The 14,213-nt window shown below is 35.2% G+C and overlaps 1 protein-coding gene across 1 annotated transcript in view; it reads left to right on the top strand.

Moving 5' to 3' along the window:
- Nucleotides 1-14,213, top strand: part of SPEF2 (sperm flagellar 2) — a 129,990-nt gene that overhangs the window by 86,582 nt on the left and 29,195 nt on the right. The window contains 6 exon segments of the mRNA XM_010008757.1: nt 122-282; nt 1,126-1,309; nt 2,076-2,205; nt 2,582-2,698; nt 5,327-5,465; nt 6,646-6,875. Coding sequence (XP_010007059.1) covers nt 122-282; nt 1,126-1,309; nt 2,076-2,205; nt 2,582-2,698; nt 5,327-5,465; nt 6,646-6,875 — 961 coding nt within the window.

The following is a 14,213-nucleotide window of genomic DNA, read 5'->3' as shown; positions in this document are numbered from 1 at the left end:
TGTTGCTCTCCCTTAGGCTCTTATGATTTATAATTGCTTCTACTATGATGCATTTAAAAATGTAACAGAAATTTGTTATGCCCTATTTTTAATTGCAATCTTTCCATCCTTTCTTCTTCAGGTTGAAGTGGATCGTTTCCAAGATACAAAGAGAATTCTGCATGACTATTACAGGGCAATGGAAGGAAAAATTCCAACCCCAGACAGTCAAGATTTCACTAGAATCCCATTGTTAGATATTATTAATGTAGAACAGAAAGAAGATCAAAGACAATTAAGAAGGTAGAAGTGTATTATTAAATTTTACAAACAGCTATAAATACAATTGCTTATAGTTTTGTGGGTGTATGTGGAAATATATTTGTGTACACCTGAAAAGATAGAGAAATAAGAATTTTTAACAAAAAGTTATAGTCAAATTATGAATCTTGAATCATCCTAAATGTTTAATTTATCCTTGAATTTTTACTGATTTACTTGTATCATTGTCACTAATGCATCTCTTAATTATAAAACATTTTAAAAGCCACTTTAGCAAGAAATCTGCTAGGAATTGTTTCCTGCTTCCCTCTGTGTTGCTGTTTCCAACACAACCCTCACACAACTGTGTTAAATATAATTGTGGAACATGACCAGGTTTAAAATTTGCACCAACAAACATATCTGAGTGGATTATATAATGACAAATATAAATAAAAGCCACCTACAAAGATGCACAGAACTGAATGCCATGTTCAAAGGTGAGGTATGCTCTCAAATTTCACTTCACAATATCAAAAAATACTGTCAATAATAACACCGACTTTTTAAAAACACTTACAGTTCATTTAAAAACTAAGTTGTGAGGCTGTACTTTTAGCCCACAAGGAATATATAAGCCATGACACAGTCATGTGATGTAGTTTTATCCATTATTATTCCTTAGGTTCTGTACTTAGACAGTTTCCTTGAGATCCACGTTTCACCACTTTTAATCACAAGGAAAGTTCTTCCCTTTTTCTGTTGTTACAGCAAATTTTGGAAATAGCATTCTTATTCTCTTAAAATACTCTCTGATGTAGTAACAAATTAATAATTTTTTTATGAAGGGGCTGTGTGAATTATACCATGTATTTTATTTTTAAGGATTCCTCTAGTGTCTTCCAAACTACTTGTACAAGGAACAGATACTACCAAGTCAAAAAGCAAAGTAACTGCACCCAAGAGTGCTAAGGATGAGTATTTTGAAAATGGAGTTGCCACTTTTAAGAAAGACAAAAAACTTATTACTGATACATGGCAAGCAGCAGTAACAGCAATATCAAACATGGTAAGGAGTGTTTCATTTACTTAAACATTTCTGAATCAGACAGTCAAAGCCCCCCATTCAGCAAGCAGCATCAACACACAGCTTTTGGCCTGCATATCTGTTCTATGACTCTTGTTCCGTGTTTGCATTGAATATGCTGTGTTTCTATGAGGAGAACGTTGCAATCTGTGTATTATTAGCACCTCTGTATTTGCAACTTACCCTTTCATTCCATTACTAAGAAAAAGACTTTGAATGTTGACTCTATGTATCTACTTCTTCCATGATAAACTCTCCCTTTATCTTTTGAGTGTAAGAAGTGGGGCAAATTCCTGACGAACAATGTTTGCTCAAACCTTTAAATTCTTCAAAAGCTATGATTATATTATTTTTTATAATAGCTAAAAGTAAATTATGTGGGCTTTTCAAATGGTTTATTTATAGGTTTGTTTTTTCTTTTCTCATTGATAATTTTAAAATGAAGTGATTTTTGCACCCTTACAATGTAACTGTAGTCTGGCTTTGCATCCAGGTGATTCTTATATTTCTCACTTTTTCCTAGAGTAGTGGTAATTACAAGAATTAAATCCACACCTTTTGGCCTGGCATTTTTGCTGTAGAATTTTATTTTTTATAAATAATAAAAATATTATCAATTTCATTAGTTAAAACATCTCCTTTGCTTTGTTTATGTGTGTATATCTCAGCAAGTACTTTCCGTGAATATAGATTACTTAAAACAATAGTTGCATGGTGTTGATCCTATGTACTTTACTATGGTGTCAAGGTAACAGCTGAAATACAGTTTAAAGAAATGGAGGAAGAAATGGAAAGTCTGCAGCTAGATCTGAGAGAAGATGTGACACAATCAGGCAAAGCTACTGGGAAAGGTGCCAAATCAGCTTCTAAAAGGAAAGGTATTTGAATTGCAGGCTTTGTTTAGCAGTGCTTGAAATTACTGAAAAATAAATATGTCAGTAATGGAGAAAAGAGTAAAGAGTAAACCAAGACATTACATTTGGATTTAATATGCTTTTTGAGATGTCAAATGTGACGTAGCAACGTGAATATGTGGCAGTGGTAAAGGAGTGCAGAGGCTTTTGAATGGCAATTGCATGTATTTAATCATATGTATTGCTATTATGATGATGTGGAAATAGATACTCTAAATAGAACCTAGAAAGTAAATATTATTTTTTCTTCTTGTGCTGTTTTGGGATTGAATAGTTAGAACGAGTTTATCAAATTAAATAATTTTTTTGTTTGTTTTATTATTTTTTTGTTTTCCTGCAGGAACACCCTCTGTTGCATCTGAAGTCAGTACCATTCCTCTCACCCCAGAACAATTGAAGAAACAAGAACTGGCAAATAAAATAAAGGAAGAATATTTCAGTGCCTTGAGAAAGGAGGGTATGTTACTATTTCGTTACTTGTATTGAGGGGTGATTGTTATTCCAAATGTAGGTGGTGTAATAGACAAAACTAGCCAGAAACTTTTCCTGGGAAAATGGATGGATAACTTAGAAAAATGAGGGGAAATTGGTGTCTCGAGAAATCAGGAACATTTCTAGGGTGATAAATATATTTACAATAGACTTTTTTTCCCCTGATTATTCCATTATTCTTTTTTGTTCTTTTCTATTTCATTTAATTAAATTTCATTTTCTATGACTAAGCAAGGATTCATTATGCGAGAATAAATTTCACATAGGTGGTTAGCCACTCTTCAGTATTCAATTGAATTGAACTCAGTATTTGAAATGTTTTGATCTGGGAAAGAATTTTTTGGCAATTTGATATTTTATTTCATGCTCTTCTCTCTTATTTCTTCTTCATCAAAGCACAAGGGATTCAAGCAGCAAGACACAGATTTTGTTTCTTTTTACAGACAGACCCTTCTGGTAACTATATATTTTTCAGTCATTCAAATTCTTTGTCCATCTTACACAAAAACTTTCCAGACAACTGATCAATTTCAGCCAAAAATAGATGTCTGAAGAAGAGAAGTCCAAAACTGAAATTCAGTTGAATTTTTTTTTTTTTTTTTTTTTTTTTTTAAGATGCCTTCAGGCCAGAAGAAAAAACCCTCTTTTTCTTTAAAGGGAAGTTAGAACTTAGCCACTTGAGATTCTGTTTGGCCACAGTTGGCAAGCTCATCATCACAGAATCCCAGAAAGTCAAGAATCACAGAATCAAAGAATCACAGGAGGGTTTGGATTGGAGGGGACCTTACAGATCTTCTAGTTCCAACCCCCTGCATGGCCGGGTAACATCATACAAGTTACCCCTTTGGCAGGGCTAACTTCTGCTTATTTGTTTGTTGTTTTTTTAAAAGTAGCGGGCAAACAGCAGTTAATGAACAAAACATAAATTCCTAAGGCTTCTTTAGGTCCATACCATTTATTTTTTTTCTGAGTTTGCATAATTTTCATCCTTTATTTAGCGAAAATGCCAAAACAAGAATCTGGGAAAGACTAAACATGTTGAGCTACAATTGCACAGGTGCACAGCTGGCACAATTGAGGATCATAGTTTCATTTGCAGCTGTGGTGCCTGGATGGTTGTGGGTTTTGGTTGTATAAATACACAGAAACTGGCGAAGTTACAAGTTGTGGACAGTTAATGTTGGTTTCATATTCCCTTTCTCTGTTGCAGCAATATGCCTTGTTTTTTACTCTGTTGCTCTTAAGAGAGAAGCTTTGTCAGCAGATTGTGCACTATCTGCTTCTGAAAACAGATACAGAATTTGTCATACATTCATCTTTGTAAGATACTGAGAGCAGCTACTCAAAGAAAATACAGAGAACTTAAAAATAATGCAGCTTTGAATAGTATTGAAGAAATGTAACTAGACAAGCATCATCTAGGACAGTTTCAGTTGCTTTCAACCTTTTACTCATGTCTTTTCTATCCAGTAAAATAACCCTCTGTGAGACCCAAATGCATCCTTCTCAAAACAGAAAGCATGCAGCATTGCATTCTACTGCTGCAGAGAAATAACATTAAAAGGGCATGCCATATGTTTTGCAGGGTCCATCTTCCTGAACTTAGTAGCTTATAGAATAAGGTTTATAATGTAAATGATTTTACAGTCCTGAACTTCAGAGTCATGGAGCCAATTGCTATGTAATATTAATTATTTAAAAGATTTTGCAGTACGATAGGTTAAATATTACGAAAATCAAGTTGAAAACTGAATTTGCCTTCAGGATAGAAAATAATCTATAGCTACTGGTCCTCTTTTCTGACACTTCTTTTATAAGGCTTTTAGTGTCTTTCAGTGCTTCTTCCATGTGTCTCTCAAAATATTACCTTACCTGTGTTTTCATTCAGTTGACATCCATTTCACTTGTGACATTGCTGACTTGTTCCCATTTCTTGTTCTTTTAGGTTCCTTTTATAAGTATTTGCCTCTCAGTGACAGACTGATATTTTTTATTTTTTTTTCAGTTCTTCCCATTCTCATTAAGTTCTCTATGTTTTTAAAACTTTCACATAGATACTCTATGCATAACTTTGGTAGAAATGAATTATTTTCCTAATGCTGAGTAACCAAACTCTTTTCTAATCCAACCTGAGTTTTAGGGTATAAAATAGTCATATGTAGGAAGCTTGGAGCAAAACCAGTGAGGTTAATTTTGAAGAGCTGGAGGTAAGAAACAGAGAAGCAAACTGTTATTGTGACTAGTGTACATAATAAGTCAGATATGTTTTTTTTTAAATTTATCCATAATAGGGCACACAAACGTGCATCATTAAGCTTCCAGGTCTCTTGCTATAGAGTTAATTTCATTTGATGTCACTGTCTACTTAGACATGCCCTGCATCTTTCTGTTAGTTTTATTAAGATATTTGTTAGCTTGTGAATTCTTTTGTTTATAGAAGACATGCTTTTGTAAAAAAAAAAAAAAATGTTCAAGAAGATTAATAGTGTTTTACTGCCTAAAATGTTAATGTGTTAAACCTCAGATGTAGAAGACTGAGAATTTCCCTCAAATTTTATAAATATTAATTACAATGACATTACTGTTTAAACAGAGCAAGCCACAAAATCTCGCCTAGAACTTATAAAAGAAAAAGCTTTGACATTTCTTGAAGACCTCATAATGAAAACAGAAGAGGCTTATAAAGATATGGAAAAGTGGCTCGGATCCAGGTTCTTGGCAGAAATGTCCAGGTAATATATACCCAGTCTTAAACAGGAACCTTTTTAAAAAAAACTAAACTTTTTTTTTTCTCTTAAATATCTGAATGTTAATAACTCATTTATTGGATGATTATAAGGTTCTCCTGACAGCAGTACAGGTAATTATCAGTTCTACTGTTTTTCTAGACTACAGATTTAGCAGATTTATGACCATCAGGAGACAAGCAATTATTCCAGTTAGTAGAAACTTCTGCATAATTTCAGTGGCTTCTGTCACTTTGAATTGTGGGATTATTTTCTTTCCTGTGGTTTACACATGCCAGACAAATCTGCCTACTTTTATTACTACTGTGCATTAGATTTCTCAAAATTATTTCAATGTCCATTAAAAAAAGTTCTTCACAGTTTTTCTGTCCAAGTAACAAAAATGTGCTTGTGACCACTTAAGTCATCCAGCATCGATGGCCTATGTCCATATCCTCGAACTATTTTACTTACCAAAAGAAAGGGGTAACTTTGCCTTTTGGAAGATGTTTCTGGCCTGTACTACCTTGTGAAACATACCTGGGACAGTGCTAGTTGGCCCTTGTCAGGGCAAGTCCAAGACAAGGGTCATGAATGTAGGGTGTGAAGGCTCTCGGAGACAATAGCTCAAAGAGGCTAAGCTCAGTCTTCTAGCCAGTTTTATTTGTTCTCCTGACACCTCAGGCCAAACCTATGTCTGGTTGAACATTGTAGGCAGCTGTCTTAATTCTCTGTATAAATTATACACATTACACTTGAAGCAGGAGTTCATATGCCTCTCCACAATGCTACTCTACAAATTATTCAGCACATCTTGGGTATAAGGGCAGAGCAGATGACAAGGAATTGAAACAGGCTAAAGGATGAATACAGGTGGAACATTTATGCTTCAACCCTATAAAATTTGTGGAATAATGGGAGACTTATTCTTTCATATAATTCCATCAGGTCTCACCTGTGGGTTAGATCTGCCTTTATATAAATTTCTTACCACAGTCAAAAGTTTTCTTGCTGTGAGAGGAGGGGTACACTTCAGAATGATTTTGCCGAGTACAGAATTCACATAGAGGATTTGTGATTCTTACTTGAGGAATATTCTCAAAGTGTAAATTTATTAAAATTAGAACCTAATTTATTAACATCATGTACTAAAAGGACTCATTTTTTTGCATTTACACTTTCACAGTATTGAGAAGCTGATTGAGGTTGCACGACATCATATTGAGAGTTCTAGCAAAATCCAATACAAAATTACTTTAGAAGATACAGATTTCTTCATCACCAGTGATGTAGAAGTTACTTCTGACCCTATTCTTTCACCACAAGTTCCACAAGTAGAGACCTCTGGAAGTGGTACTCTAACTATTTCACAACTTACTACACTTCATAAGCAGTTTCTACAGGTAGCACCTAAAGGTAAGAAAAAAAATTTCTTTTTCAGTCCTTGTGGTGGTTTGGGCCCAACACAAAAACAAAGAACCAGCCTCCTGGCCCCTCACCCAGCTCCCACACACACACTCTGAGATGGGGAGGACAAACCCAGCTAGAAGCTCATGGGTCGAGACAAAGGACAAGGAGGGTTCTTCACTAATTAAGGTCCTGGGCAAAACAGACTCAGCTTGGGGAAAATAATTTAATGTCACACTAATCAAACACACACAGGACACAGACACACACAGAGCAGGGCTTGCATATGTTACCCCACCCCTCCCTTCTTCTCAGGCCCAAATCCCTTTGTTCCCAGTTTCTCTCCCTCCTTCCCCCCAGCGGCACAGGGGGGTGGGGTTTAGAGTCAGTTCACAGGCTGGTGCTTCTTGCTGCTCCTTCCTCCTCAGGAAGAAGGATTCCTTACAGTCCTTCCCACCTGCTCCATGGGGTCCTTCCCATGGGAGAGAGTCCTCCAGGAACCTCTCCTTCATGAGTCCTTCCCACAAGGTCCGGAGCTGCTCCAGCCTGGGCTTCCCACAGAGTCAGGGGCTGCTTCAGGAACAGCCACCTCCCCTGATGCCTTCAGGGAATGTTCCACCATGTTCCTCAGTGAATGCAGGGAGACAGTTGCCATCTCACCATGGGTTACAGGGAAAGTTCTGCTTGAGCACCTTTTTCCCCTTCTTCCTCACCAACCACCAGCACTGCTCTGCTTCCCCAGCACCAGTCTCTTCCTCCAGCACAGCTCTTCTCCCTCAAGTGCCTCTCTGCTCAGGTGTTACATCGGTTCTTTTGTATGTTAATGGCAGAGGCATCTATTGTCCCTCTAATGGCTCCTTGGCTGGTTTGGGAGCAGGGGAGCTTCTCAGCTTATTACAGAAGCCACTCCTGGGGCCCTTCCCCCACTGCCAAAAAGGCCAGGGAAACCAAATCATCACACTCCTGAAGGATTGTTTGTCACCTACTTGAAATTTAAAGTAGTTGCTGGGAGTTGCCTGTATTGTTAAAGATTATGTTACGATTAAAGATTGTGCTACATAAGATATAAAAGCAAAGTCATAGTGCAGAATATGGAAAATGTTGAATACCAGACCACTTGAAAGTTCTTAATGTCTTTGCTTGCATTATATCTGGAAGATCACATATTTAATATTCCTCTAACAAATGTCTCTGTAATATGCTTTTAGAAGTGTCACAAATCAGACTTACTTTGCTTAAAGATGCAAGTCTTGAAACTCATTCACTAATTCATAGATCAGATGAAGCTTTATTATTTTAAAACATTTTAAAAGAAATCAGTATTTTCATGAAACTACCATACAGAGTCTATTATAACTGTTACCCATTATATTCTTCAAGTCGATGTGTACCAGTTGTTTTGGGTGATTTAAAAGTGTTAACTCAAGATGTGTCATTTTTTTCCTTTGTACATGACTTTTTTGTATGTCTACCCTCTAATTATGGGAATCTTAGGTTTAGGCTGCTTGAAAAGACTTTATTGTGAAACTAAATACTGCTTTACAAGTGTCATAAAATAATCTAATTAAGGCAGTTTAAAACTGAGAAAGTAGTTAAAACACATATCTGCAGAAGGTTTCATTACTACCACTGTTCCATATTAAATTTTAGTATGATTGCCACTAAGATGGTGAAATGCAATATCTAAGCGTATATGTAGGATTCTAGATTCAACTAATCCAATGTAATAGGGCTAAAAAGGCACATGGAAGTTTTATTTACTTTTTTTTTTTTTAAATTCAGAAATGCTTTTCATGTATGTTTATGGAGAAATCACACTTCCCTTTTGAGCATGAACCTATTTTAGGCAGGAAGATGTTTATAGTTTTGCTTTAGAGACATACATATTTTCTTATCTATAGTGTAGGAGCGTGGGCACATGTGTAAGCTTTCCAAGCTCTTCTAGAGATACTAGTTTAGTGGGTAGTATTGCATATATAATGCCATATGAAACTAAAATTCTGTACATTTGTAATTATTAGATAGCACCATAGAGATACCACAGTTTCACTGGTCTTCCTACTTAAAAGGTTTTTCTTTTCTTTTTTAATCACTTATTCGTGAAGGTATTTTAAAAAAAGAAAATTTTGTCTAATACAAACTTTAATGTTCTTAACATGCTTAAGATAGAACTATTTTCCATGTACTTTTAAGTTACTAACAGAAAAAAAAAAGTTTTAAATGTTTATCTTTCTACTATATTGTCCTTTTGATAATATCATACTCATTAAAATGACCCAAGATGACTTCCATAACTATCCAAAAAAGTAAATATCCTGACTTAATAGTCTACAGACAGTAGAAGAATGTTGCTGCCTGTTCTCTGGGACAATGGCAAGGAATTACGGTTTAAAATAAGGTTCCAAATTTTGGTATTGTTTTTTTTGTATTTACAAAAGAAGTCGTATAAAAATTATAAACAGTTTTGTGTTTCATAGGCATGTAATGTATTAAAGAACTGCTGATTCATCACAGACAACTTTGCTCTATCCTGCACACTTGGTTCTCCATGGAAGCACCTTACTCACCATTCTAAGCACCGATGGACAGAAAGTATAGCCTATGCTGGACCTTCCCACCTACTGACACAATCTTCCATTTGATAAGGAAATATTTAGGTTTTGTTTTTTTATTATTATTATTATCCAAATGCTATTGCTCATGTTCCAGGTATCTCTGCAGTATTTGTTAATTTCTCTAACTCCTTGGATTCATTTGTTAACAGTGCTGACTCAGGAGCTGTGGCAGGACTTAAATGGAGCTACTAACACTTTTTTCTTTACTGCAGTCTCTTGGGATCTTTCTATGTCAACAAAATCCAACTAACCACCTATAGTTGCATCCTCTGATTTTCTCTAGCACTGTATTCTTCCTATTACCATATCTATTAATTGTCAGACATCTGGAATGCCTCAACTTTCTTCTAAAGGTGCTGCAGACAGTGCAATCTTGGAAATGTTTTGCATTACTGAACAGATCAAAATAGATTCTGTCACAGACTATTTTCCTCCATTAAACAACTGAATTACACAAGGAATATTAAATTTTATTAGCTTGTTCACAGTCACAATTCTCGTTAGCCATTCCAGTTTGAATTATAGAGATGATTACTCAACAGAAATAACCTTCAGTCAGGTTTTAAATACTTCTATATCAAATAAAAAAATGTTTAAAGTCTTTTTAATAAAACTATACAATAATCTGCTAGGCTATGTATTGTTCTGGTAGAACATATGCCCAAATTGTAATCCTGTTTCTTTTCAAATTGTAAACTAGTCAATTGAATTTACCATATTGCTAAATTTGGAACAGGTAGGCCATTAAAGTATGCATCTCTCATCCCAAGCACTTTCATAAAAACAATTCAAGCACTTACAGTAGTAATCCTCATGATCTGACTTTGATGGGAATGGGGAGTGGGGTCCATATGTGAGCACAGAAATAAGCTCAGCATCTCTAACTTACAAGATTATATTTCCTTTCAATGTCCTTTTTTGAAAACTTGGAAATAAGAAAGGTTAAGATTGTAGATAGAGGAAGTATCTTTTACTAGACACGTGGTATAGATAGCAAATGCCTAAACATTTTGGAAATAAAGGCCTTAATCAGAGGTCCAAAATAGATACAATAACTGTCCCAACAGATCATGAAAAATTTGGTAGTTTTACTGACTGTTTCACTCACGCCTCTTGATCATGTCTCTTATTAAATCATGTATGTTATTTAATTTCAGAAATCTGTGGTCTTTAAAAATCTGTGTCGCCAATTGCTTTTATAAAGTATGTTTAACATGTTTGCATATGCTTCTGTGCTTCTTAATATATATATATTTAAGCATTGATTTCAGTCAGCATGAAAGAGGAACTCCCCTTTCCTCCATTCCATCTGGGCTGTAATAGGCAAACCTGACTGTGTGCTTCTAAATGAAAACTCCTATTCTTGCTAATTAGTGAAACTGGCTAATTAGTGAAAAATGGGCATATAATGTATCAGAAGCAGTAATAATTAGTGAATAAATGAAGTAAATATTTACAGTGAAAATTACCTGTTGGGGGGGTGAGTATCTGAGTATCTTGAAGAGAATTAAGATTTTTGAGACTCCTGACTTTTCATCTAATGACAGAATTATCCCATATTGATACTAAAAAAGTACTTTTAGACTACAAAAGTTAGAAGAATATCATTCAACCTCAGGGTTTATTTCACTTGTTCATTCTTTATAGTGTTGCTGCATAATGTGGTGTGTAATTTGCGTAGATCATAATCCAAACTTCTAGTCAGAAATCTCTATGGAAACATTTTTCTCAGTGAAAATGGGGGGAGAGGGGGAAATAGGAATATTTTAAAATGTTTTGTTAAAATTTGTTGAAAAGGGAATAGAATATTAACATAATTATCTCTAGTATAGGTTTACAATCTCTTCATAGTTTTTTGCCTGTGTAAATTTATAATCTGAATCTTTACTACAGTTCCTCAGTTTAGGGAAGTATTTTCCTACAGTGCCTGCTGACTAGTGTATCGTTAAGAAAGAGTCTTTTCGTATCATATCTGTGCCTTACAACTGAGGGTTGGTGATTGCTCTTTATTTCTTATGTCCCTTCAAAATGTCACAGTCCTATTTCACAGGGTACGCATCTAGTGTACCTTTTATGCTGCTGTCATTCTTAATGCTCCTTTTTGGAATGTTTGTTCTTCTATTTTCAGTTTCACTTGGGATCATCATCTCAATTTCTTAATGAATTAATTTTTAGCATTTTTTAAACTACACTTATTGAAATGCATATAAATGCTTTTCAGTGCAACCTTATGTATCAGAGAATGATACTGACTTTTTAAAGTATTTTAATGAAAAACAATTCTACTTGGTGTACGTTGTTCCGCTTTATTTTTCCTTTTGATTTCATTGAAGCAAAACTATGTGAAAAAAAGGTTTCTTCGTAAGTAATAGAAGCTAGCTTCCTTTTGTATCCTGCGTTCTTTCCACAGTACCACTGCAACAAATCACATCTTTCCCTTTGTTTCCAGTTTTCTCCCACCATTCCATTTCCTGCTCCTTTTCATGTCTATTAGCCGCATTTGAAAAAACAAAACAAAACAACACAAGATAAGAAAACTGTTGTCTTTCTTTCATATCATCTTAACTATGTGTTTTGCTTGCATGGCTATGTCCAGGGTGCACTGGATGTGGAGTGTGGTTCTGAAAGTGCTGACAGTGGTCTGGAACCGAGTTTTGACTGACTTGTGTCTCTTGGCCGCAGAGTAGATAAAAGCTGTTCATCTCCCCACTTTTTCCTCAGTAGGAGTTATGAGGACCTTTCTCCTGTACCTTGGAACAGATCTGAAAGGAATTTATAGGACCTTCATTCACCCTAACTTCTTGGTGAAGCTGGTTCAAATTTGCCATTCTCAAATTATCAGTGAGGGAGGACTGGCAGGCAGATAAATTGCTGTACAGATATATAGGCAAGCTAACTGTGTAACCTTCATTTCCTTAGTTAAGCGTGGTAAGTATATACTCGAGGGAGGATTTGTAATAAGTATAATTGCATTCTAGATGGGTTATAGAGCTGATCTGATGATTCATTGGTCTTACCTATGTATTTACTGTTCTTATATGCTGTTGGGTATGCTGTCTTTATAAAGAAACATACAACTGATCACTTATCAGCACACAATGTCTCACACAAATTCTTCTGAGATTAGACCTTTGTGTTTTGAAACAAAAAAAAAATGTCCAAACTTAAAAAATGCTGGTAACAAGGAAAGTCCATGACTGTGGCTCACAGAACCTACTCTGATCCCCATGTTTTTAATCAACATCAAGTTTCTGTAGGTGCCCATACATGTGTAGAAGATGCAGGCACAAGAGAGGAGTTTTACAACCGTTTTGTCCCTTCCACACTTTGACTCATGCAGTTACAGATCCATTAATCCTGCCCTCCATCTCTCTTTCACCTTTTCTTGGGGTTTTGTGGCTGCCTAGTTTTAGGGAAGGTTTTTAATCTTTATGTTAAGAGTGCTTCTCCTCCTGCCTTTGGTCCTGATTATGGTACTTGGCTACATGTGAAAAAAACATTCTGTGGTTTAGTTGTTCTTGCTGTCCGTGTGGGCCCAGCTGCTATGTTGGATTTTAAGTTCTTTAAAAGAATAGGTCATAATGGAAATGTATTTCAACTGCATGTTCCTAGCATTTCTTAACATTATGACTTTTCAGGATGCTCAGAATAGTATGAGGCAGACAAATTGTCTTTTTTTATGACAATGGAAACAAACAGTTCTTTCAAATTTTATAATGCATATATGAAAATCTGCCCTTTCATGTAAAATACAAAAGAGTGGAGTACAGGGACTCTTCAAACCTTTTAAAGCACCAGAAATGGCATTTTTTTCTATGATTAGCTTAATGTAATCATTAATTTTCCTCTTGACGTACACATCACAGAAAGGAGGGTGGGAAATCAGATTATTCTTAGGTCCTTTCTCTATGCTTTACTTCTGTTATTCCCAAAGAAAAGTAGGAGATTCACAATCTCTAGAGATAGAATTTTCCAAAATGTCATTTGGCATTTGTTTCTACAAAATGCAATTACCATCTAGAGAACAATTTGGGGAAATAATATTGAGAACAATCTCAATGCTTTAAGAATGTTTCAATTTTAAGAAGAAAATGTGAAGCTGTACAGTTCCTAGTTCTCAAAGCAGTACTAAATCATTCTGCAGATAAATGTGTTTTAAGAATATTAGGTCAGCTACATATGCTGTAGAACATCTTAAGTATTCTGTGACAGGTATTTGATTATGTATTCACAGGCTTGCTGCAAGTTAACTTTTCTGTTGATACCAGGTGTAATAGACATCATAATAGGTTTGTGACTTTGTAGTATCTTATGCCAACATTTTGCCTAGAAGAATTCCACTCCTTAACTCTGTTTTTTATCTGTTTCAAAAATGATATTGGTGCTGCTGCACTTTATTGGTTGCATATTCTGACAACTTCTGGCAGTCAAAAGGGAACTGGAATAAAAACTAACCGCATCTTACAGGGATTCTGGTAGCCTCCAAGTGATTTAAGAGTAGGTCTCAGTTTTTCTTGTTCCCTTTTGTGACTGTTTATTTTGAGTCACAGCCTAGTCCCAAATTAACAAGATGAAAGTGGATTAAAAAAACCAAACATTTGATAATTTATGAAATAAAAATTACTTCATATTTAGTTGTTTCTTTTTAAATTATAGCCATAAAAGCACTGAAGCAATTTAAAAGCACAAGCAATTCGTCTAGCAAGAGAGAAGGTGGTGACAGAGGGAAAGA

Source organism: Chaetura pelagica, unplaced genomic scaffold, assembly GCF_000747805.2.
Source record: "Chaetura pelagica isolate M959 unplaced genomic scaffold, ChaPel_1.0 scaffold31, whole genome shotgun sequence".
In the NCBI taxonomy this organism is placed as follows: Eukaryota; Metazoa; Chordata; class Aves; order Apodiformes; family Apodidae; genus Chaetura; species Chaetura pelagica.
Note: the sequence above shows the minus strand (reverse complement) of the source record. Positions and strands in the feature narration are given on the sequence as shown.